Source organism: Montipora capricornis, chromosome 4 (genome assembly GCF_036669925.1).
Source record: "Montipora capricornis isolate CH-2021 chromosome 4, ASM3666992v2, whole genome shotgun sequence".
Lineage (NCBI taxonomy): Eukaryota > Metazoa > Cnidaria > Anthozoa > Scleractinia > Acroporidae > Montipora > Montipora capricornis.
Window position 1 is genome coordinate 37,605,506 of NC_090886.1, and position 27,248 is coordinate 37,632,753.

The window sequence follows — 27,248 nt, forward strand, 5'->3', positions numbered from 1 at the left end:
GAAATGGCTTTTTTCCTTTTCCTTTCGCTCGTTGAGGGTGTACTTGTTTTCTTTTAAAGCTCATGTGGTACCCTTTGGGAAGTCAATTGAAAGCTTACGAAAAGCATAAACAAGACTATAAGCTCTCCACCTGATCTTTTTGGTTGGTGAGTTCGAAAAAATTATTGCCAAAATTGACGGCGAAATAAGGAGTTATATTTACTTGGTGATGTCAACTGCAATTTGTTGCATGAAGCAAATGCTCACATTTCTTCTTTTCTGACAAATATTTTTGATATATGGTCTTAGCCAGTTAATCAGGGAACCAACACGTGTCACTTCAGATTCTAATACCCTAATCGATTTATGCATAACAAATTTCCCAGGGAAGGTTACAAAATCAGGAGTCATTCACCTTGGTATTAGTGATCATTCTCTTGTCTTCTTGACATGTAAGGCCCACTATGACCGTAATGGTCCTCGCACGATTGAGACACGGCAATTTAAGCACTTCGACAGAAACAAATTTTTAAGTGATCTTAACCAAATGCCATGGGCCAATGTCGATGCGCATTGTGACCCAAACGACACATGGCGTGAATGGAAAGAAATGTTTCTCAGCTGCGTTGATAAACACGCATCACTAAAATCGAAAAGAGTCTGTAAAAACGATGCCCATGGATTACTGGTGATCTACTTTGTAAAACCACTGAAGAAGAGATTTCCTCAACAAGAAAGGCAATCTCTTCCAATGATTCAGTCGCATGGGATCAATATAAGCGTGCCAGAAACCAGGCAAATAACGCAATTAAGCTCGCAACGAAAATCTATGTTTCTGACAACCTGGAGACTCATAAAGGTAATTTGCGCAAAACATGGAACCTAATTAACGAGCTAACCTCCCGTCACCGCGGCAAGACGTCCAACATCTTGGAGATCAAAGCTGACAATAAACTTGTTAGTAATCTGGTTGATATAGCAGAAACTTTTAACGAACACTTTACAAATATTGCGCAAGTACTCAGTTGCAGAAGATATTCCTGGTGTAGATGTAAATCCTGAAGTTTATCTGGAAACCACTGATAAATCGTTCTTTCTGCAAACGCCGGGCATCGATATTGTATTAAACCTCTTAAAGAAAATTGATGGTAAAAAAGCCACTGGTCTTAATAAGATTCCAAGTAAGCTGTTAAAGATGGCTGCCGGTATTATCGCACCTTCGCTTACCGTCATATTCTCTAAGTCCATCCTCACTGGGACATACCCAAGCGAATGGAAAAAGGGTATTAAATCGGATCCTAACAATTATAGGCTAATTTCTGTAATTCCGATATAGTTTCTAAAGTTTTTGAAAAAAATTGTTTATAACTAACTCTACCATTATCTAAATGAGAACAAATTACTATTAAGTTGCCAATCAGGGTTCCGCCCCTTACACAGTACACTTACTGCTTTGCTTGAGGCGAAAAATGATTGGTCAGTTAACATCGACGATGGGTTATTAAATGGCGTCGTTTTTATTTACCTTACTAAGGCATTCGACGCCATTGATCACGAAGTCATCTTGCGTAAAATGTAATTCTTAGGTTTTGACCATTATTGGGTCAAGGTCAAGGAAGAGATTATCCGAATTGACGATCAAATCATCAAACCTGGTTGAACATACCAAATCCTCGGGCGTTACCATAGATGCTCAACTTACTTGGTGCAAACACGTTGAAGAAATATGCAAGAACTTATCTTCAGCTATAGGTGCCCTCAAACGTGTGCGACCTTCTATTCCAAAAGAAACTGCCATTCAAATTTATAAGTTAACGCTCTGATCGTGCCATATTGCTATTATTGCTGTCCGGTTTGGGACTGTTTGAGTGGCTACCTGAGTGATAAGCTCCAAAAATTGCAGAATCATGCAGCTAGAGTAATTAGAAAATTTCCTTTTGATACGAACTCGAACCATCTCCTACTACTACTACTATAATCAATAATACTGATATGGGCAACTCCGGAGCAGACTAACCTCTCAGGACAATTCGATAAAAGTAGATGATTTACTTGTTATCTGAGTAGGCACAGAAATGAGTTGGTGGAGGCCATAAATATCAGCAATGTTTTAGTGTTAGTTGACAAGCATTGTTGTCATAATTGGTTGAAGCCATGTCAGCATTCATATCACCGAGTAAGAAAAATTCAAGATTGGTAATATCAAGTCTAGCGATATTGGGATTTGTTACACCTATTCTATTCTTGCACCTTTTTGGCACGCAATAATTATAAAATGTAATAACTTACCGGTAGCTTGTAGTGTTGCTGTTGTCTTGTTTATCACGCTGTTTTGGGTGTTCGTATAGCATTACTGAGACTCTATATCCTTAACTATGCTGAAGAACGCAGCTGAAGGTTTAATATTGCATAGGACATGTGGTTGTCTTTTAATTAGAGATTGTTGAGGGCCATCGTTTTTTTTTTTTCAAAAATGACTAGACAAAAAGTTACAATTTATCATAATCCTGCAAGTATGATGTGTTTAATTCTTTATTTCTGCCATTTTGGCAAATGCCTCATTGCAAATACTCGGCAAAATAACAAAAAAAAAACAAAAACAACAAATTTGAAAATGACAAAATTACAGTTTCGTTATTTATGTTGGTGATTGAAATGCATTATTTTCCCGTTGTAACCCTTTACTGTTTTTTCTTACGTCCATTTCGCATGAAGCCGTGTGGTGAAATCTTATACCTTGTCACATTGTTAACAGCAGCACTTGAAACCATAGACAAGCTGCTTGTTACCGATTACCTGCGTGTTGCATAATGGCACAATGTATGCGTCTGTACCGTTTTCGGCATGATACCCTTTTCGACATTTTATGCCCCGTTGTAGAAACGTGTGCAAAAAGGATAAATTCCGTATAGAATAACACCCCTCTGTAACAACCTGGCGACACCTATTCTCAAAAACCGTGAACAAATAGTCACAGTAAATAGTGTAACATCTGATCTTGTCGCAGTCCCTTGTGGTATTCCTCAAGGATCGGTTCTCGGGCCAATTTTGTTTCCTTTATACATTAATGATTTTTATCATTGCTCAAAAATTCTTGAATTCACCGATTTGCTGATGATGTCAATCTGTTCTATAGACATGGGGATATTGTTAATTTAAAACATAACAATAAACATAGATATTTATTGACCAATCATTGAAAAGTAAGTAATGAAAAGAACTTTGCTGGGTTGAGCACGTTCGTCGTTTTAGTGTAGTGGTGAAGACACAGTACTACAGATCTGGAGGTGCGAGTTCGAGTACCGATAAGTGCAGTTCTTTGTTCCCTTACTATGTTGTAATGTTGAGACTGAATTAATAAGTGTACGAATACAGAAACCGGTAAGATGACACCAAAGATTAAGAAGATCGAGATGCGTAATACAGAGCTCCAGGAGGAAAGGTATAAGTATCCTTTTTAGGGGAGGGAGGATGGAGGGGTTAATCTATGTTGAGTGCATAATTCCATTAATTTAGCCTAGGTTTAAAGGGTTCAACCTGAAAGCGGATTTTACCTGCAACATATACCGGTATACGGGTACGGGTAGTGTACCCGTTTAAGTAAAATTTCCATGCAGCCATACTCGTAGAGTTAACGGGCGGGGATTGGTAACGATTGTTTGCAAAGATGGCCGGCTCGGCAGCAAGGTTGCTCTTCTTCTTCAGAAATAAGTTCACTGAATTGTTTAAGAAATTAAAGGCTATCAAATATATCCAGAATTCGCCCGATGATAAAAACTTACTCGTTTCTCAATCATGTCTCCTCTGTCGCTACTCGTAACTCTTCTAAGGGTAAACTGGTTTCTAACCCAGCTGCAGTAAAACGGCTGGGTCTATCGGGTAAGATCGATTTCGTCATTGCAAAATGAAAAAGATATGGCGCTACCCGTTACCCGTAAACCGATCTCGGGGTATCTTAATGTCTCTATTATCATTCATATTTTCCCTTAATTTTTATCTTTGTCTTTTTAATCAAGCCCCTAACCCGCTCTATCCCATTATTTTTACCTCAATGCCTAAGTTTCAACTTCCTCCTCTCACATGGTATTATCATTGAGAACTCCAGGAGATGAAAAACTCTTGCTCAAGGCCTTTGAAGTATAAGCTGATTTGTTTTAAGTTAAAGAAAATTATCTTTCTTACTTCAATGAATCCGGCATTCTTTTATTGAGACTAAGCAGCTACCTGGCAACATCACAAGATACAAACTAAACTACTAAAATATATAGCAATTTTAGAAACAAAAGTATGGGGTATAGACTATCATGCATTCAGTCACTACCAGGTCTTTTAAGTATTATAAAGCTACATTTTGGCAGCTTACCAGCTTAAAAAGCTTTTGTAAGTTCCAAAGGTCTTCAACGATAAGGTTTAGTAAAGTTAAGAAGGCATAACCATGCATAGCAATAAATTGTGCAAATCATTGTGTTTGATATTTGTCGCAAGTTAGCAGTCCATAATCAGGAGAGTCCATCTTCACCACCGAGTCTCTTTGTCAACACAGGTGTACATGATTCCATTTTTGGAAGGCTTACTCTTGTTCATACAATTAAATTAATTAATTTTTTGAGATGACAGTGCTGCACACGCATTGCTTTCCCTTTCATTTACTAAACTAAACTGCTGACTTTGTCTACTCCTGAGCTTGTTCATTGATCAGAACATAACGACTGAATGCTCCAGATAATTAGATTCTTGTAAAGTATACAGATTAGTATACATCATGGTTGTGGCTATATATGCAAGGCAAAGCGAAATCGCTCTGAAGCCCCGAGGGTTCACACTGATTGAGCTTATCCCGATTTCTGTAGTTTGAAGCGGCTGAGACTATTGCTACTCACCCTTGGACGGGACACCAAACCGAAGCATGCTCGTCCCCTGTAGTATGTCTCCGGCGACCATCTGTACACTGAGTGAGAATAGACAGTGCGGAGCAAAGTTTCCTGTCTTGGAAAACAGCAAAGCGACAACGCTGAGCCTTCAACCAGTCTGGCACACTGACTGGGCCTCCAGGCACAACTGGTCGCACAGGAGATCAAACACTTTTACTTCTTTCAAAAAATTCCTTTGCTTATAAAATCTGAAACTATTTACGTTTAATTATTTTAACATGTAAATAAACTCAATAAAAGACTCTTGAACTTCATTACTTGTCTCAAGGCTATGCTCACAGTTATACTGTGGGTTTATGTTGTCGACTAGCTGTGTATCAGTATAAGTTGCACACGGCAGGTTTCCCGCGATCTGCCTCCCGTGACAACTTTATGTTGTCATCAGTTGCATGTTCATTTTATCTTTATATTACTACCTGGTAAGGAACTCACGATACAAGATTTAGATTATCCAAGACTTTGGCCGTTATCAGTTCTAGTCAAGGAACGCAGAGTCAACGAAAGAAAGGGGGGGGGGGGGGAGAATACCTTGAGACTTACGTTGAGGTAATCTTTTATGTTCTATTTCTGATAACGATTTCACGATCAAATAAGTAATGTCGCGTAAGTAATGTCGCGATTGATTGATAGGACAAACATACGTGTCCTATTTACATTTTTTGCAGTGGGCTCGGACATCAGCATACTAAGGGCGCCGATGGCAGCCGCTATCAGTCCATTTATGAGCCCACTGAACCCTCCCAACCCATGATGAGTGATGATGTAAGTGAGTGATGAAGATAGGCCACAACACCGGGAACCACGTCCCCTACTCTTTTCGAATAGTGTGTGGGTTCTTTAACGTCCCACAGTGTTATATGCGAACAAGGTTTGTGAGATGGGACCTCCGGTTTATTGTCCTTATCCGAGAAGACTTGAAAGTCTAATCATTTGCAGATGTCATTACAAAGACAGCACTTTCTCCTCAGTTATTTAAAGACCCTGAGTGTTGGTCCGGCCGGAGTTGAACTCACGACCTCCCGCGTGACAGCCCGGTGCTTAACCAACTGAGCCACCGGTGCGCGGTGATAATCATATGCTGCCATGTTACATTATTGAAAGACTTAAGGTTCTATATTTCTACTAAAGAATGCCGTTGTCAGCGATAATCTTCAGTCAGTCCAGTTGATACTTTAAACAAGCCAATCAGAAATGAGTATCGAATGTCGCTCTCGGGTTTGCGTGATGATCCAGCTTCTTTCTTGTGTCAAATGCCACTTTGTCAGCATCTCCTTCTTCGATGGCACCGTTGTCGCTTTCTTCAAAGCCAAAGTTGACTGATAGAGGTTCAGCTGACTCGTTTGGCTGCTCATGAATAGTAGCAAGTGCAAAGCCTGCTCCACTCTCTTTTCTTGCGTCAAATGCCACTTTGTCAGCATCTTCTTCCTCAAGGCTAGCATTGTCGCTTTCTTCAAAGCCAAAGTTGACTGATCGAGATACAGCTGACTCTTTTGGCTGCTCATGAATAGTAGCAAGTGCAAAGCCTGCTCCACTCTCCTTTCTTGCGTCAAATGCAACTTTGTCAGCATCTTCTTCCTCAAGGCCACCGTTGTCGCTTTCTTCACAGCCAAAGTTGACTGATCGACGTTCAACTGACTCTTTCGGCTGCTCATGAATAGTAGCAAGTGCAAAGGTTACTGCTCCACTCTCCTTTCTTGCGTCAAATGCCACTTTGTCAGCATCTCCTTCTTCAAGGCCACCGTTGTCGCTTTCTTCAAAGCCAAAGTTGACTGATCGAGGTTTAACTGACTCTTTTGGCTGCTCATGAATAGTAGCAAGTGCAAAGGTTACTGCTCCACTCTCCTTTCTTGCGTCAAATGCCACTTTGTCAGCATCTTCTTCCTCAAGGCTACCGTTGTCGCTTTCTTCAAAGCCAAAGTTGACTGATCGAGGTTCAGCTGACTCTTTTGGCTGCTTATGAATAGTAGCAAGTGCAAAGGTTACTGCTCCACTCTCTTTTCTTGCGTCAAATGCCACTTTGTCAGCATCTTCTTCTTCAAGGCCACCGATGTCGCTTTCTTCAAAGCCAAAGTTGACTGATTGAGGTTCAGCTGACTCTTCCGGCTGCTCATGAATAGTAACAAGTTCAAAGCTTACTGCTCCACTCTCCTTTAACGTACTAGATACTGATGGCACGTTAAACTTACCAGTTTGCACTTGTTCGTTCAGCAAATTTTTCCCTGTCATTCCTCGTATTTCGGTCTGGAGTTCATTAAGAGGCAAAAGCAACGCCAGGCAACACGAAAGAGACCATTGTGGATTTTTGCGCCACTCTTTGATAAAGCGGAAAAAATACCTGCCGTACTGGACTAAAAAAAAGAAGAAAAAAAAGAAGTGAATATGTTTGTATGGTATGGCAAGTGAACGAGAAGCCCAACAACGGAGCTTGGTACTTTGCACAATGTGTATTTCGCCCGACTGTTTTTTTCCCAGTGGTTCTAAAGGCCCGGATGTTTGTTCGTGTCACTGTATTTCAATCATATTGTAAGATGATGAAGTGTTTTCGATCGAAATTGAGTGAAATTTTCTAGAAGAACTTACTTTGTTTCAGTAAACACAACTCGTATGATGGTTTAAAAAAGAACACTAAGCATAGTTGAGCTTTGCCACTTAGCTAACCTCTTTGATTGAGTTGGCTAAATTTAAGGAATGTGTCTACTAATTCAAAGGTATTTTTTCCCGGTTTAATGAATATGCGGGAAACGAAGATCTTGACAAGTGTTATTGAAATCCAAAGAGAAAATTGGGGGGTAACCACACATTTTTCGAAGATAATTTTTTTTCCAAATTAAAGGTTAATTGTCTCTGAAAAATGCGTGGTTACCCCCAATTTTCTTTTTGGATACCAAGAGCATTTGCTAAGTTCTACCTTTTCCGCATAGTTTTGAACTGCGCAAAAATATTCCTGTATTAATAGACACCACCCATGCAAAATCCGAGTATCTCGAGATGCGCAGAACGTATGCGCGATAACAACAGTTGTCACCGTCCTTAAGCTGAAAATTTCTACCAAAACTCAATCTATCTTTGTTATACCACAAGATGGAAAGTAATGAGCAAACAGATAATTCTGATGCCAAAGAAGAGGAAATTAGATAAGAGTGTTGTTATAATATGAATGGGCTCCCCAGCACAGTCACAAATAAGTTTATTTTTAGAATACCCTTTCCCGGGAAAATCAGTTGTAATGTCCCTGAAAAAAACATGGCAGAATCAGTCACACGTGGCATGACTTCATCTGATTGGTTAAAAATGGTGGCCCTTTGTTTGTTTCGCGCGCAAAGTGAATCTAAAATAAATCAATTTGTGACAGTGCTGGGGCAAGACCACAAAGTGATAGATCAACATTATTTTCTAATCCAATCTTGTGCCAGAAACTCGGACCTCTATGGTTGCCTTTGGCTTTTCTGCAATGAACAACCATCCTCTTAACTAGGTCACTATATTGTAACAATGAACTTTTTTTTTTATTCGTCAAATTTAAGCATGGCGTGCACATCATTGGGCAAAGTAAATAGTGCCACTCCCCGCCCTCTCGTAGGTATGGAAACGACTACGTACCTCCGGATCGATCTATAGCTAAAGAGGATTATGGTGGCACTTTAAAAATAAGTCTGTAAGTTTGCTCTCTGAAGGAAAAAAAAAAAAGGAATTGGGACCGCAAAGTACAAACCGATTTTATGTCTTAATCGTGCGTGGTATCTTCCAAATAAAGTGTACTGCTGTATGTTAGGGTAAAGGCTAAGGTTAGAAAATAATGTTGATCTATCACTTTGTGGTCTTGCCCCAGCACTGTCACAAATTGATTTATTTTAGATTCACTTTGCGCGCGAAACAAACAAAGGGCCACCATTTTTAACCAATCAGATGAAGTCATGCCACGCGTTCCCAACTCTTTTTGATTTAAGTTTAAATACGAACAAAATACTTACCCACAAGAATTGCAATAACGAGAAAATTTGCTCCAAATACCAATGCGTTGAACATGATATGGTCCACGTATGATTCCAGCGAGGATTTTGTGGTCTCTGCTGGTATTCTACTGACAACACCTATTGCGAGATTGACGAATGTGACGGCAAGGGAAGAAAGCATCAGGCTGTTCTCAAATGGATCCGCTATTGGCCGCTTGAACGCAAAGAACATACCATAGAGACCTGACATAACACATGCTAACCCAACGTAGGCTCTGCTCTCACCTCCTATCAGGATAATGCCTGAAGTTAATGTCACCTTTCGAGCCGTTTCAACAAGTTCCCAATACCATGTGTGAGTGTTGTAATTTGCGTATAAAAAGTGTAATCCTGTGACAATTTCTGGAATTGAATGCTGGGAATGTGTGGATTCATCGTCGGCTCTGTCACCATGTTTCTTCAATGACCTTCGGTGCCTCCACAGAACTACCAAGACAGCCAGAGGTAGAAACATGATGTACAAAACACTACAATATGCAACAATCACAGATCGTCGGAATTCTTGGCTGGAACACTTGATATTAAAGTCAACTTTTAGAAACGTATCGCACTTTTCATGTTTTTCGTCAAGGCACAGTGTTCGACAGGCAAGGGGAAGAACATTTGCTGTCTTGGAGCAGGTGCTTAGATAGGTTAGGTAAAGGAAAAAGAAGACTGTTCTGTAGACCAACTGCTTTGTTTCGGAAATTTTCCTCACTTTTTCCACTTGACTCGGGAAGGTCTTTCTGCTTAATAAGACCTTCCTAATGCCATAAATAATAAATGCTAAAATGATGACTGCAGCATTAATACCGAGAACAGTAAACAATTTTACAAAAGCATTGACTTTTAGATCTGGAAAGAGACAGTGGATAGGAGCAATCTGGATAATATTTAGCTGTAATATCTCGGAATATTTCCCAATAAACTCGAGAGAGTCTGGCCATTTGATGTATGCAAATGCATCGAGAACTCCAAATGTTACCTGGTAGAAACCGATGACAATTTTTACTCTTCCAAGAATTATGTCAACTAAGAAGCGATCTTGTTTCTTCCTGGCTTGTTTCCTGCTTTTCCAAACCACAACCACAGCGATTATAATAACTACTGCTGCTATGACGGAAAGCTGTGCTATCATCCATGCTGTTGAGGGGCACTCTTTGCATGTCTTCAACTGTTTGTAATATCCAGAACTACACACTTCACACAATGGTCCTTTATATCCAGCAAAACATGTGGAGTTCATACCTCCCAGACATGATTCCGGTCTTGGACATCTATATGCTTGAGGAAGAGGGTATCGGTACTCGATGATAGATTGGTTTCCAACAGAAGAATTCCGCTGTAAGAAGTCGCTGAAGGATTTGTAAAGTTCTTTGTTTGTATCGTTCTCCCATTTCCACCAGTAACCCGGTTTAAGACTAACAGTGCCATTTTCGCATTTTAATCCGGGTCGATGTTCACATGACTCACAGCCTTTAAACATGTGCCTTCGAAAATATCCATTCAGACAGTAACATGCCCGAAATCCAGCAAACGAATATGTATCCGTCCCTGAGAAAAATCAGACAGCGCAATTAACTTATTTATTCATTTATTAGTAAAAGAATGACGAAAGATAGTTTAATTTTGTTATCTTATCTTTTCCGTGGTGTCTATAAACGGTTATTATAATTCATTCATATTAACAAATCTATATTTTGCACCAGGCCTCTAATGCTGTTCACATCTTTTACCGAAAAACTGAACTCAAGGCAATGCAAGATCTAAGAAAATGTTTTGGAACATTGCATGATACTGCCACTGAATCCTCTGGAATATACCAATGTATGAAAGACTTCTGCTTTACAAATTAATCAATATCGTTTTACTACAATTTTTGACTTCTTTTAGAGAGTTACCCAGACACTTTCATCTTTTGTAACTTTTGACAGCTTTAAGTGTCATATAATAAATGAGGGTTTCCTTTTAAAATAGGGGAAAAGAACCTGCGAGTCGATTTTGGCAAGAGAGGGAGGAAAACCGGACCTCCCACAGCAAAACCGTCGCGTCAGGTTTTAGTCCACATACGATTGCAGTGGTGGGAAGCGTTGTCTATGATCATGTCATCCTGACCATGCATGTCATCCTGACTCCTAGAGTTCCATTTTGTCTCTGGTAGAACTTCATATTTCTCTGGCACTATGAATCACTAAAGCGGTCGAGATATGAGAGTCTTCAAATGACAAGTTAAAAACGTTAGCAAGACCGTGAAGGAAAGATACAAAAAAAGGTATGCAACTCTTTATTTTTCATCAAGTTTCTTTTGCTGAGACGATGAAAGCTCCATGAAGTTAATCAAGAAATCGAGTTTTGACTTGGCCTTTGGGCCTTAGAGTTTCTTTCTTTCCTTATTGGTTTCTATTAGAAATCGTAAAACTTAAAGAGCTGCTTACGACCAGCCTCATTCTGACATTTCCTCGTCTGCTGGGCCCAGTTGTTCAAAAGCCGATTAACGGTAATCCCAGATTAAAAAATAACCAATGAGTTTATTTCTCTACTCCCAAATGCTGTTCAATGCTGATATTCGGCAAAACTTTACATTAGAAGAAGTCAATCTTGAAAAACAAGAATCAACAAAAGAAAGTTCAACCAAAAAGTTGAAAACATGAAACAAAAATTTACGCTAATCCTGGATTAAGTTAATCGGCTTTCGAACAACCGGGCCCTGAATGTTTTGTATAATTGTGTTGGGCACGCATTTTTTTTTTATATCTGGCAAAAAATCTTTTTTCAATGCCGGCAAATCGTTCTTCTATTCATCTGGCAAGAATTGTAATGCAATTGCCACTTAATTAGATTAGGCCATCATATCTGAGAGGCTTTTAGGCAGAACTCAAACATTGACCATGATGTGTTCATTTGAAAACGAAAGCGAAAAGATCGCACCTTATTGGCCTCTTGATCATGTTTAGAGAAATGATCTCCTGTGAACCGTTTCGAGAAGTATACAAGAGAATCTCTAAAACCACTACTTCTTTTGTTAGAGCGTCTGAATGGTGTTAACCGATTAGCGACCACCGGCGATAAATAAAGCTGACGGCCGACAATTACCGATTACTGACAGGAAAACTGACAACTGACATGGTCAGGCAGTGTGGGGATGTCTGTATTTGGAAATAATGCCTAATGATTTTTTTTAAACATGTCAATAGTATTTTGTACGCTTTGCTTCTAGTTTATGAAATGTTAATCCTTTGGTGGGCTCTATTTCAACAGAGATAACCTGAGGCGCTTTTGTCATTTTTATCGAAACGACCGGAAATTTCTGTACCATTTGTTTGTACCACTAGAACCAGGCTCCGATGCGAGGATTCGGGCATTGGCCGCCACATTTATTTGTACCAAGACTATTACGGCATTCGCAAATAGATTCACAACTGGAACGGCTCATTCCGTTTCTCATTTCTTCGGTAGGGATTGTCCAGTGCCATCTGTCAAAATATTCTCACCGAAAGTTCCGCTTAAATGGTAAGCGCCACTGTTTCTCCTCCTTTTCGAGGAGGAACGCAGGCTCATTTTCCGAACAGCGGCTTGTAATCGAGGGCTGCAGTTGCACTGCAGTATTTTCAGTGCCTGTTCCGACTGTTGTGCCTGTACGTTGTATTTCCATGCGGCCGAGTCATGAGCGGAATTATAAAAGTGATCTTAAGTTTCTTTCGAAAAGGTGAAGAAGTAGCAATCGTTCCAGTGGACATATCAAAACATCAAGGAGTCCTTGAGTAAAAAAAAAAAAATAATAATAATAATAAAAAATAAGAATAAAACATCTAATGGAAAATTTTTAGGAGTGAAGGAACAAGCCTTTCAGTAGTGAATTGGCGGGTTCTTATTGAAGCTAGTTCGCCTGGCATGATCCTCTTCTGGTAAATGCGAGAACTTTTCTATATAAATAGTCACAGATGGACAGTGGCAACTTGCCAAATTTGATATCCGATGAAGGAAGCAGTGAGCTTAATTAACGGTACGTGTTGGTTTTGGTCGTTCTTATGTGCTGCAGAGTTTGATGTATTCAGAGTAAAGTTCAGGGCCCGGTTGCTCAAAAGCGGGTTAAACTAACCTCAGGTTAGGCTTTACCAAGAGGATTTGTTAATCCGAAGTTGAAATAGCCTTGCTCAAATCACAAGATTCATGTTCATTCAAACAAATCGAAGGGATATGCTCCGTAGACAAGACTTTGTTTGTTACAGATGTTTCCGCTGGAAAACTGAAGATAGTGACGAGCCTCTCAGAAACGATATCCATCTTTCTGGAGATTCTCATTTGCCTATAAGTTACGTTTGGATTTCATTCTAAGGGTATGAAACTTGAAGGAGTGTGTTTGAAGCAAGCAAGCGTCGACGTTACAAAGATTGACAACTATGTAAAAGATACTGTGAATAAGGTGAAGCAACACTACCAGTTGAGACCGGAAGGTCTGCAGCCAGTGGGCCACAAGGAACTGTACCCCGGAAGACGCGAGTATCTGTGCCTTTGCTTTAAAAAGGGATGAGCAGGCTATACGACAATTAACCGCCAAATATGTAGATGATATCCTATGGTTGCTTACAACAAAAGTGGAAAACGCGCACGCTGTGTCGTATTTCACGTATGAGATATTCACTGTTCTTCAGTATGCGCAGGATTTTGGGACAGTCGCTAAGGAATCTCTAAAGCGAAGTGCACATCCAGATGGGCAGCAAAGTACTACACGCAAACAGGTCGTACTCTCCTGTCCCTCAATTTGCCATGTGCCTTTCTCCTATAGCACCTATAGATATCACCTTTACCAAGTGAGGACATAACATCATGTATGGAAGAACAGATTAAAGAGTGGTTAGAGAGTTATAGGCCAGGGCCCGGTTGTTCGAAAGCAGATTAACTTAATCCAGGATTAGCATAAACTTTGGTTAAATGTTTTCAACTTTTAAGTACATCTTTCTTTTGGTTATTTTTGGTTTTCAAGATTGACTTCCTCTAATGTAAAATTTTGCCAAATATCAGCTTTGTACAACTATTTGGGAGTAGAGAAATAAACTCCCTGGTAATTTTTTAATCTGGGATTAGCGTTAATCGGCTTTCGAACAACCGGGCCCAGTACGCCAACAGACTGTTAGCCACCGCCTGTCTACGCTGTTCAACTCACAAGCAACTAGTCTGAAGAGAGACTTCGATTCCATGAAGGAAAAACAAAGGTATCATTAGCGAATGCGCGTTGTTAGCAAACAATTTGTGGACGAAGGGGATGTTACTGAGGTGTTTGAGGATCACAGACAAGAACAAATTGATGAGTATGACACAGATTCGGGTGATGACGAATCAGATTTGGAGGATTCAAAGCTTGCCGACAGAGCGTGTGTTACACAATCCGGCAGGGCTGTTCGTGCATTTGTGCGTCTCGACTTGTGACGGTAAGTAGTCTAAGTAGTATTATTAAAAACCGCATCATTGGATAATGCAATTCGAGAGTTTTAATTGGCTAAGCCATCATGGGTTATGAGCCATTATACCATGATCTACAAACACGGCAAGCATACGCGTAATTTTTTGGGCCTTTTTATTTTTATTGTAGTCTAGTTTTCTATATTTTGGGGGCGTTTTTAATAAAACGCTGGCTATTTATCATCTCATATCCAACGCGCGCTCAATTCTTAATTATTTCACCTTTCTTAACAAATACCGATAAATAAGCCACTTTCGAAAATACCATAATTCTCTATGTTTGTCCTCCAAATTTTGCATAAGCATTGTTTTTGTTTTCTTTTGGCATTTACAATGGTCCCGTGAGAAACTGGAAACAATGCTTTATGCAAAATTTGGAGGGACAAACAAGGAGTCTTATGATATTTTCGAAAGTGGCCTATTGCATTAATTCTACATGTGGATTTGTTTTCCTGCCGATTACAGGGCATCGAAGTAATCAAAAGAAGACAATTAGACTATTATCTTTCTTGAAGTAATCACCCAATAAATGGTCTCCAGTGTCATAAAGACAACTATCAATTAACAAATGGTAAACGGCTCAGCGTGCATTATTGAGTTATGGTGCACGCGGGAGGTTGCTAAGCACGAGAGAAGCGTAAGAGTCGCTTCTTGAGTGCTTAGCAAACTCCCAAGTGCATCATAACTCAATAGTGCACGCTGAGCCGTTTAACATTTGTTTTATAACATAATCGTTAACACCACACCTGCGTATTTCGTGTGTATTTGCATAAACTCAAGTTTAGTCAATGGTCGCTTTACTTCGATGCCCTGTAATCGGCAGGAAAACAAATCCACATGTAGAATTAATGCAATAGGCCACTTTCGGAAATATCATAAGACTCCTTGTTTGTCCCTCCAAATTTTGCATAAAGCATTGTTTCCAGTTTCTCACGGGACCATTGTAAATGCCAAAAGAAAACAAAAACAATGCTTATGCAAAATTTGGAGGGACAAACAAAGAGAATTATGGTATTTTCGAAAGTGGCTTATTTATCGGTATTTGTTAAGAAAGGTGAAATAAACGATCACATTGCGTTAACAAACCAGACTTATCATGAGGTCCAAGTGCAAGCAAATAAGTGGATTTTATTTTAACCTGTTAACTTTGTATACAGTTTAAACTGAGCGCATTACATAACGAATATGAATAATTACCTTGCATTTTCACTCATAACTGAACTGAGATTTATCGACAACCGACAGAGATTGTAAATTTTAACTGACAACCGACAAAGTGATTTAATTTTAACTGGTGACCGACACGCGGCCCCCTTTCAGACCCTCTGTTAGGTTCATAGTGATATTACTAATGCCATCTATCAACACCGCACTGATGCTTTGCTCTAATTAGTCAACTGTCTGTTTTAAGATATTGTTATTGAAATTTTAATTGCTTTGGACTGTCCCTAATGCATATAGCGATATTTCTTGTTTACAAACATTGAAGTCATATTCATGATATTCAAATTTGCCAACCACGGAACAAAAGAAGTCATTGTTTCAACAGCCAGTTTGGTTGGCATATTAATAACAATGGTGACATCACGGAAAAAAAAAAAGCTATAGCTGATCTGTTGGCGAGATATATACCTTTGAACTAATTGGTATCTTTCTAGCGACGTTTGGTCCGGCTCAAGATGTTGCGAAATATTCTTTTACGTTTCGGCTGCAAGACTTTTTCAAATGGCCAGCCAGATTAGTTGCAACTTGTAGTGGTAGTCGTTTGAAAGCGTTTTCAAGAGTTATTAGTAATGCCAAGATCAGTCATTCTAATGTTGCCTGTCTTAAAGTCTTACTCAAACACGTATGCATATTTTTCAGATAAACAGGCTCATTGAAGCATAGTTCTTTTTTTTTTTTTTTACGTCTAATGGACTTATTTTATCATCAAGACAGCGTAGTATCTTTCACAGTCGTCGACTCTTGAGCAATGAATTAGTAAGCACCTTCTCTCATGGGGTGAGATTGAATGTGGATGCTTGAAGAAGAAAGCCCTTTTAATTTGATAGTCTTGTTGGTTTGATAATTGACAAAATGTTCTTGACAATGCCTGTTCTTTCATGTTAAAAGGTCTTCGATTGTGCGTTGTTGACTTTACTGACTTTTGCCTAAATTTCTGGATTTAGTTTAATTGTATCTATATTCTAGTATCTAACCTTGAGAACAAGAACTGCAGTCAAAGTAACTTTTTCCAGGTGCCTTATTTTTGTGAACAAACGTGCCATTTGGACACCTCTTGCAACTGTCGCTGACAAAAGCCGGAGTGTCTGAGTAGTAACCACCTGTGGAGCATATAGATAATATCATGGTACTCTTTCTTGAAGAATAAAAAGCGCAACGAGACAGCAAAGCATCATAAGTACATACTGCTACTTCTACTACTACCAATATTGATAATAATAATAATAATAATAATAATAATAATAATAGCGATAACGATAACGATAACGATAACGATAACGATAACGATAATGATAATGATAATGATAATGATAATGATAATGGTAACAGAACAAAGAGTGACAGACAAATGCGATCCTGAGAACACAGCCCAACTCAAAAAGAGAAAACAGAAAGAAAGGGGATGAAAGACATGACAAAAGGTCACAAATGGTGATGATTACTTGAAAATAGAGACAGAAAGTTTTATCAAGACCTCGTAAGGGGAAATAGGTATTTTGCTGCTAGTGATCACATGATACAAAAGCCGCCACAATGAAGAGCAAATTGCACACTGGGACATGCAATGCTCTACCAACTGAGGTACGTCTAGATGAGACAGTTGCTTAAGTGCGAGCATCAACAATTTGAAAAACTATTTTAATGACAATGCATTGAAATACGAGCTGATTCAGATATGGAAATTAAAGAAATGTACAATAATTACTTTTATTGCGGGTTACCCCCACTTCAAATAAACGTTTTTTTCCTTCATCAGTCCTTTCACGGGAGCACATGAGTCCAACAAATTGACCTGCTCCCAACTGTGTGGCTTCTTAGTTCAGTTGCAGATAGAGCATTGCACCCACATCGTAAGGTCCTGGGTACGAATCCCGATGAACCCGCCTGACTATTTTCTGGTGTCTATATAAGAAATTTGCTTAAATTGTCCTGATAAGTGCGAGCACCACTTCAGTCTTTCGAAAAACTATCCAATTACAATGCATTGAAATACGAACTGACTCAGCTATGGAAGAAATGTACAGTAACTGTTATTACAGTTGACCCCAGGTTTCAGCTGTGTTAGTTCCAGAGCGCGTGGAACCGATCCGACATAAAAGAGAGTAAGAGATTTAGCGCGAGAAATGCTAAAAAAATAATGAAGTTCTTTCCAGAATTTACGTTTTTCTTAGAAGAAGGGAATCTACGGTCGTTGAATGGAAGCTGCCCTTGTGTCGCACACATTCGTGTGGTTTACAGTGCCATGCCATACTTAACTACACTAAAATTAGGTCACACAAACCTCAAATTACTCGAAAAAAAGCGAAGGAAACAGTCAAGAATCAATGAATCACACAGTCCTTCAATAAGAAATTCTTGTTTGGACCGGAAAGCCTCGTTTTCGCGCCTTGTGAAACTAACACCGCTAAGCCGTGCGCTCGACTGTAATGACAGCTATTGAGCCTGTTATGATTGGATTACCAGGAACAGTAACAAACACATTTGAATTGTGGCCAAGAAATACGAATAGAGTGCTGCCGAGTTGAATTAACACAGAGAGCGTGAATCTTGGAAACTTTTAATATCATACGGAAATGCTTAAAGGAAAGGAAAGGAAGGAAAGGAAGTTTTATCTAGCGCTGGAGCACTAATTGGAGACACTGTAAGCTGAAATCAACAAGTTAACGTAAAATCAAATCAAATGTTGGGTTTGGAGGAGAGGGGAAAACCGGAGTACCCAGAGGAAACCTTTCGGTGCAGAGTAGAGAACCAACCAACTCAATCCACATACGACGTTGAGTCTGGGAATCGAGCCCAGGCCACAGTGTTGGGAGGCGAGTGCTCTCACTACTGAGCCGTTAATTAGGGTTTAGCTGGCATAGAGTCAAGGTGTAGAGGAAAGGTCAAAATATCTACTTGCAACAGCGTAGCAAAGAAATACTGGTAGAAGTAATGACATGTGCAAGGTGATATACGAAAAATATCTGGAGGAGACGTTGCACAAACGTTTTAAATAAATACTAGTGCGCAGCACAAAGCAACAGATCGTGTCAACTTGCTTTTATTTCTCCGACCGGTTTCGTCTGATTAGACTTCATCAGGGAGTTTGAACAAGATGGTTAAAATGAACTTATTTTCTACCTTAGGCCCGTTTTAACCGTGGCATTTTACATGTGCCGAATCTAATGCAAATAAGAAAAATCTATTGTTTTCGCTCATTTGTATTAGATTCGGCACATGTAAAACGCGACGTTAAAACGGGCCTTGTTTACAAAGTACAAATCACCTTCCAGCAAAGGTGTGAACAGTGAAAAACGCCTACACAAACGTACGTGCAGGATATTACTAAAATCCTGCATGACGCTGAGAATTGTATTTTTGGGGCTCACGGATTTAAAGTTAAATCTGTGAGCCCCAATTCGTTGCCATTCTAATATTTTTTGTGATGTTATGTAGAGAATCTAACCACTAACAGGAACTTTGTATAATGAGAATTGTAAATAGTGCGTGAAAAATTAAGTAGTATTTTGTAAGTTAAACAATGTGATTTGTGAAATAGACAGAGTGCTTGGGTCAAACAGTAATGTTAATTATCTTAGGAATTTGCTGAATAGCGTCTTCAAAGAAGGATCCATTTTGATGCCATTGTAATTGTAAATGAGAATTATAAACAGTTTGTGCACACTCATCCAGTAGCTTTGTTGCAACTTGCGAATTCCGAAAAAGAGCGCCATGTAGAACATGTACAAAAGGTCTCCTACTCACAACAGGAAAGCCCAGTAGAAGAGTGTGGAGCAATAGGCCTTATTTCCAAAGCTTCAAAACACCTTTACATCTTAAGAGTGCTCAAGCGGTCCGGAATTCCACCGGAAGACCTTATTAACATCTTCTATGCCTTGGTACGATCGGTCCTCGAATACGCCTGCGTCACTTGGTCTACCAGCCTGCCAATTTTGTAAATTCACATGTATTTCACCACTAGGGTGCTTTATTTTTGAATATTTTTAATAAACCATCATTATTATTATTCAAGATAGCCGCCATGTTGGTTTTCACATTGTTATGCAAATTAGCCATGTGTTATGCTGGGGGGCAAACATTGGAAAAAAGGCAAATTGCGGAAATTCGGCTCGTCGAAATATTGAAATAACATTGCTTAAAGTACATTTTAGAATTGAGAATTAAGTACCTTTTATAATAATTTTATATCTTTGACTGCCTTTGACATTTTGACTTTCTACTTCGTTATCTGCTCATTTTTTCACTAAAAAAAACATCGAAGTAACTTGCATAATCATTCCATTTTACTACTTAGGTGATAAACATTCAATGAACGTGAAACAAATCATCTGTGTGGCTAAGATGTTCATTATAACCTCTCGAAGTTGTGTTGTTTGCCGCTTCAGAAGTGTGTCGCTAATTTGCATGATAACAGCAAATCCAACATGGCGGCCATCGTGAATAAGGTCTGTTGATGGCTTATTGAAATTATAACTATACGTAAGGTTACAGATACCCACTGGCCACACGAACTGTACCGGGAATAAGATAAGACCTGAGTGACTGAGAAATAAGGAAAATGAAAATAAGATTCCTCGTATGGGAACGTTAGTAGTGCACCATTAATCAAGCGACTTTTAATGTAATGACTGAGTGGAAACTTTCATGTCTGAGAACTTAATTTGATAAATTTTAATGTTAAATTCACGCATTTAAGACACAACTCTCACACTTTAAAGCGGTTCTTGGTTTTCGATTCTTGTATGCATGAATGAGCTAATTTAAAGCATAGGATTTGTGTAAGCTTACCAGCAGGGCATTTTTTGCACCTTGGTCTGGTGTCGAAGATATTAACAAAAGTACCACGCGGGCATGGGAGAAGCTTGGAGCCTCTTTCATCATAATATTTGGCGAATCCAGCCTGAAGAAGCGCGTTCCTCAGAGCTCCATCCATGTAACCATATTCATTTAAGACATCTATAAATTCGGAGTCATCTTTCTCTACACCCCTGAAATTAAAAATAGATGAGAAGCTATTCTAATCTAATATGGTCATTGAAACAGGACACGCTAGAAACAAGGTGGTTTCGCAGTCAAGCAGTACTGTCATGCCCTCTTTATTACCGTAATTTATGAACAAAAAGGTCAAAGCCTCCTGCAATCTCAGTGCCAAGCCCTTAGATATATAGTTACTTCTAATTTCCAAGAATAGAAAGAATAGAATCGGAAACACTCCTCTCAATTATTCGGCTTTTTAGGTGCTAAAGTACTTAAGGTGACCGTTCATCTTAGCGAGCTCTAAACTGTCTCCTCCTTCTGTTATTAGCTACAAGATATTCCCGAAGTATTTGATTGAAATAATTAATTAAGGCGGCATGACACTTACGCCAATAATGCCAAATACCTAAAGAAAACTCTTAGTTCAACGCCGGGAACTCATAACAAGGAAAGCTTGGTTCCCATAATAGCCGTGGATAAGTATAAGCCACGGAATCTTCTTAGAATTAAGCATTGTAGTTTTAGATAGATCTTTAATTAATAAATTCTGGATCATAGAAGTGACCCTTCTCAATCACGCTGAAGGGCTGTCATCTGTTAAATATGAAAGGCTCATGATTAATAGAAACTTTTGCTTTAACGATTCTCAGTTAAAAAGGTCGATTCAATAAATTGATAATTACAGAATCGAGAGGAAAGAAGCAGATTGGTTTCGCAGTTACTTACGCAGGCGAATGCAATATGTTTCGGTAAATGGTACAGATTCGGATCCTTTGCAAATCTCAACTGGAATTCCCAGTCAAGGCTCAATTTTGGGGCCGATACTTTTTCCAATTTATGTCAACGATGCTCAATTTATATAACAATTAATTCACGTTATTTTATATGCTGATGACGTGAATGTTCTAGTTTCCCATGAAAATGTTAACACCTTAATGATCTGTTGTGAGGAAAGAACTTGATGCTCTCTGGGATTGGACGTTAAACAGATTGACGATTAACACGTCCAAAACAAGTCACTGTATTATTTTTATTAAGGCAAATGAGAGTTGCCTTAAATCTATTCAACGGTGGTGTTAATATTGATATTAATGTATGGACTATCAACCAAGACTTGCAGTGGAATTCTCACATCGACTACATTTCACGGAAAGTTCCTAAATGTGTTGGAATCATTTACAAAGTTCGTTCCTATCTTACCTTGAATATTTAAAATGTTTATAATATAGTTTAATTTATTGAAATCTGTCGTACTGCAGGGTCCCATGGGGAAGTACTAGTGGTATAGGGGGGATGGATAGACGAATTTTTTTTTTATTCATGTATGCAAATAGATTCAGACGGAGGTTATAATGAGATGCATGCCACGTTAATGTACGAGCGTATACTCAAAATGGCGGCCAGTGAAAAATTCTACCCAAACCGGTTTTTGGATTAGGGTTTATAATGAAATGCAAACCACGTAGGTGTACGAGGGTATATTCAAGATGGCGGCAGGGGGTTTGAATGAACTGCACGTCATATATTTGGTTTGAATTGTATTATAATTTTTCTTTTATTTGGAGTGGAAAAGTGTGTTCTGGTGGTACGGTTCCGCCCAACAAGCCGGATAGTGCCGTGCTTATATAGGGAAAGAACAATGGAGTAGCTAGGAACCAGTCAAACAAGTTGAAGCAAGTTTAAGGGTCGTTTAGAAAAACCAGTTTTGAAGATGATGAGTATCCAAAAGGGTCTCCTTAATAATGTAGACTAGAAAAAAAACCCGTCAAACTGGTTTGCTTTTCATCGTTATGGCACACTCAGAAATGGACACGTGTATAAAGGTAATGGAAAAAATATTTCAATTCAGAGATGGACCGAATGATCGAACAGCTTTGGAGATGGACCCATTAACAAACCGTTTGCAATGACTGCAATTGCGCAACAAAATCGTAACCTTACTGCATGAACTTTGGGATAAGATGAATAAAGGAGGCAGTCACAAAGTTGAAATAACAAGTGAGGAAGATGGAATGGAAGTCACATCTCGTTTGCGCATTCGAAACTCGAATTTTGAAATCTTAGAGACTAATTAAATTTGAAAAGCAACGAATAATACTACTGGAATTTGAAATACTTACAAATCTAGCTATTGAATCCATCCCGCGGTAAGGAATCAAACACTTGTTTGCACATTCGTTTTGCACATTCGAAACTACTTAAATTTGAAAAGCAACGAATAATGCTACAGGAATTTCGTTTCGAGGCGAAATGTCTCCTTCTGGAAAAGTGTCCTCAATTGTACCAACTACGATGGTGTTCTATTACACATTGACGGCTCCAGTTACTCATTTACTATTGTATAAAACGCTGTTTAAAAATTAATTACGGACAAACGTAGATCATGCTTCTGCCGCTATAAGTGAAAGATTTAGAGAACAACAAGCGTAGTTTCGTAAAATATAATGATCTCCTAAATTTCTATTTTACCAGATTAAGAACAAAAGTAATTTATGCGAATGTTTTAAACTCTTAAACACGCCAACGGTGCTGCTGCTGTCCCACTGCTGGGACTCCATTCATAAAACTTTATTTCATACCTAATATAAGGGCCTTATATTTATTCCTAAACTTGAGGAAGTGTTTGAGGATAGCGAAATCGACTCTCATAGGAGGATACCTAAAATTCGAGCCAGGATTCGAGCTAGGATCCGAGCCAGGATTCCAGCCAGGATTCCAGCCAGGATTCGAGCTAAGATGAGCTTTCTCCGCTATTTATTCTAGAATTTCTCGGTTAGGTTAGGTCTCGAATCGGTTAGGTTAGGTCTATTTAGGTTGGTTCTAGTCTAGTTAGGGTTAGGGCAGGTCTCGGTTAGGTTAGGTTAGGTCTCGGTTAGGTCTCGAATCCTGGCTCGGATCCTAGCTCGGATCCTGGCTCGAATCCTAGCTCGGATCCAAGCTCGGATCCTGGCTCGGATCCTAGCTCGGATCCTGGCTCGAATCCTGGCTCGAATCCTGGCTTTATTCTTAGTTTATCTCCTCTTAGAGAGTATTCCATTAAAAGGATAACAATTTGACCACGAACAGAAGCTTTGCTTTTACTAATTTGTAACTATTTCAACTAAAGCGTATCAAATCGGTAATTACGCAAACACTAAAAATCATGGTGTAAATTAAAGAAGTTGCGATTGATCCGCTCGAGTTATTCATTTGCCGTTTGTGTGAATAGAGAAAATCACTGAAATCGGGACACAAGTAAAACAAGAGCTTTTTTATCACAAGCCTGGGCAAGCCAAAACAGTGATAGATAATGAACAAAACGCATCCTGCATTACAAGCAGTTCAGGAAAAATAAGCCAAGCATTGGTTTCATGAAGTGTAAGCAATACATGCATGACACTAGTATTCGTCGAAGAGCCTGTCAAATTGAAATAAAACCATTTCGTGCCAAAGAGGCCGACAAACAGCCCCAGATTTATTTCAGAACACAAATCTCGTCACGATGAGTGCACAATAACACAAGGCCTTAACCACACGTCTGGACAAGCTAAGGCTTATGGACTTTAATTGTGAGCACGCAGTGTTTGATCCAAGAGGCGAAATATCCCACAAGAATTTCTTTTAAATGGTTCTGAATTATAATTAAGTAAGAAATGGAAAACATTCGAGACCAGAGTAGCTCAAACGATTTTATTTGCGGAACGGTTCAGTTATTAGTAAACATACACCAACAAATACTTCAAACGTTTTACTGAATTAACAGAAAACGCTTATCACAATGTGATATTTGCGAAAAATAGTTCTCTTTAAACAAACTAACCACACAATACATAATCGTAGCAGTGATTACCTTAATCCAAAAACGATCTATGAAAAAAGCATTCTTGATAGAAGTGAGCATTGCCTTCGCGAGTAAGAAAGAGTTTTTTAAGACGTTGTCCAGGTTTTACAATATTTCCCAGCTTGGATGTTTTGACTTTGCAAACAGTCCCGTTAGTACATTTCGAGTGAGATTGGTTACTGAGGCACTTTTGCTCCGAGCAACTCCAAGTTGCTGCGAGCAAATATGAGTACTGGTAGGTCCCTGTAGGGTAAGCAACTTGTAACGACAGAGTTGCTCCCAGCAACTCCGAACAACTCCGAGCAGCTCCGAGTAAATATGAGTAGGTCCCTGTCACGAGGTGGGAGCAACCAGCAACGACAGAGTTTCTCCGAGGAACTCCGAACAACTCCAAGCAACTCCGTGCAACCTCGGAGTTGCTGCGAACAAATATGTGTAGGTCTTTGCCATAATAATTTCAAAGCAATAGGGCATTGACTTTGGAGGGTATATAAGCCGTAACCGGCTATTAATAGCCTCTCCATAACAAATACGTCAATGAAATGTCTGTGTTTATTTTTTATTGCACCATTGAACCAATTAAAAAATCTTTACAACATTGAGCAATCACAGTTCATGTGGCCTTTGAAAAGCATCCATCAGATAGGCGCTGGGCCAAGTGACAGGCCATTTGAAAGGCTGACGGTGGCATGCTTGGGGTGTGCTCTCGAGAGATCTTCCACTCTGCTTGTACTGGTGATATCGAAATGGCGTTACGGTCTGCTTCTTCTTTGGTTGGTAAGCCATCATTCGTAGTTGAAAGCCAAGGTATCGAGGTTGTTGTGGGGGAGGATTTAGTTTCTCTAGGGTGAAGACTAGGATCTTGCGGTTCCAGGGAGCATCCAACCATTGGAAGTAGGAACATGTGCGGCTCCTTTAGCTGAAATACATGCGTCCAGGGTTGTTTACAGTTTTGCTCTGTTTCAAAGAGTAAGGGTTATCGCAGGTACACAGCATCTTTGGCCATTTGGAGTGCTCTTTACCAATGTTTATTACAAGGTGTTCGTACCTTTGTGGGTCTACCACTTGTAAGTAATTGAGTACTTCTTTGTGATTCGCAATGAAGGCACACGGGTACTCAGGGCATTTCACATATTTAAATCCATTGTCTGACATCCTATGCTCCAGCAATTCACAAACAACCGTGAAAAGGGCATGTCGCATGAACTTCCACCGGTGAGTCATCAGGGATCTGCCCCATGAGCTCATCGACGGTGGCGGGTTCCTTTAGCTGCCACAGCTCGCCTTCTTGGTAGGTCTACTCTGTGACATGCACAGTGCCCGGGATTTCCTTTTTCTCCTGCTCTTTCGTATCTACCGTGGGGGGTGGGGGCAAAACCTCAATTGCCATAGCATCAAAGGCTTCACACAGTGATTCAACTTCTTTCTTACCAACCTTGCATAGTTTCTTCTTGTTGGTGGGAGGTTTTGAAGGCCGAATGGGCTTTCGAGTAGGTGCAGATTGATGAAGAACCTCAGACGTGTTATCTCATGAAAATCAACGAGTAAGACTTGCACATTTTATAACAAAATGTCTACTTTCCCTCAAGGCAAAACTGGTGTCGTACGTGAGGTGTATCTCGTTATTTCCAAAACCGGTTTTACCATACCCAGAAACGTTCGGGAATAATAGCCCTCTTGATTTAACTTCAGTGGCTTCTCATTGGCCGTTTATGATGTCACCTCTACCTCATTGGCTCCGGGGCCAATCCATTGTTCTTGTCGCTATATACTGGTAATATCACAACAAAAGCTCAGAACACACCTCTCAAAATTTCTTAAGAAACACTAGTTTTCAGCCCTTACTTTGAATGATGCATTCTGGTCAATTATGCCAGAGAGCATTTAGGCGCAAGTTCAAAAGAGATTGACACGATTTGATGATGAAGAAACAATGGACAGTTTTTCAGATGAGGAAGGGAGCTTGGGACGAAGAGCTGAAAAATATTACGAGGACGATGATGAAGAGAATAATTTAAATGAAGATGGAGATGAAGCCGAGGAGGACGAGGTTGGTGATGGTGACGAGGACGAAGGCGATGGTGGGGAAGAAACTGATGATGGCGATACAGAGAGTGGATCAGAAAATGAGGAAGTTGATCCATGGGATAAACTACGAGAAGAAGTTATCAGTGATCTAAACTCAGCTTGGGAAGGACAGGTGCAAGAAAATTTACGTCAGGGTTTACCAAAGGATGATGCTCAGGTTCAAGCTGCTAACCATCTGCTTCCCGTTTACCGCAAAAAGCTACGACAATTGTATTTACAATATGTAGGGTGGTACCACGACCTCAAAACTGATCCAGTGCACAAGAAGGTTATGCAAACAATACGTAGTTTTAAGGACGATGATGACATGGATTATGCAGAGGCAGTAGAAGCTGCTATAAGTAAGCGGAAGTACCTGCTGAACAGTCTGTTCGACCTAGAACATTTTCCTAAGGACACGGAATTGACTCAAGATAACGACTTTTCGTATGAAGCAAGGAAGAGAAAGTATTGCGAAAGTTGGTACACTTAATCACATTAACATTACTTCCTTTGGCACTGGTGCACTTAGATCAAGAGGACCTATAAGGCTCAACGCTGCTCGTCGGCTGTTCGGACTTGTTCAGACTTCCTCGGAGTTGGTCAGAGCAACTCTGTCGTTGCTAGTTGTTTTCCCTACAGGAACCTACTCATATTTGCCCGGAGCTACTCGGAGGTTGCTCGGAGGTTGCTCGGAGTTGCTTGGAGTTGTTCGGAGTTCCTCGGAGAAACTCTGTCGTTGCCAGTTGCTCCCCCTACAGGGACCTATTCATATTTACTCGGAGCTGCTCGGAGCTA

At 39.7% G+C, this 27,248-nt stretch overlaps 2 protein-coding genes across 4 annotated transcripts in view; one reads left to right on the forward strand and one right to left on the reverse strand.

Annotated features, from left to right (window-relative positions):
• The window catches only part of LOC138046899 (lysophosphatidic acid receptor 1-A-like), a 390,671-nt gene that overhangs the window by 295,873 nt on the left and 67,550 nt on the right, over positions 1-27,248 (reverse strand). The gene's annotated exons all lie outside the window — the stretch shown is intronic.
• LOC138046651 (uncharacterized) lies at positions 26,317-26,943 on the forward strand. The gene has a single exon (XM_068893252.1). It carries the CDS (start codon positions 26,317-26,319, stop codon positions 26,941-26,943), a length of 627 nt encoding a protein of 208 aa, XP_068749353.1.

Excerpts from the sequence above, each read along its gene's own strand:
- LOC138046651 (XM_068893252.1), top strand. The coding sequence starts at position 26,317 with ATGGACAGTTTTTCAGATGAGGAAGGGAGCTTGGGACGAAGAGCTGAA.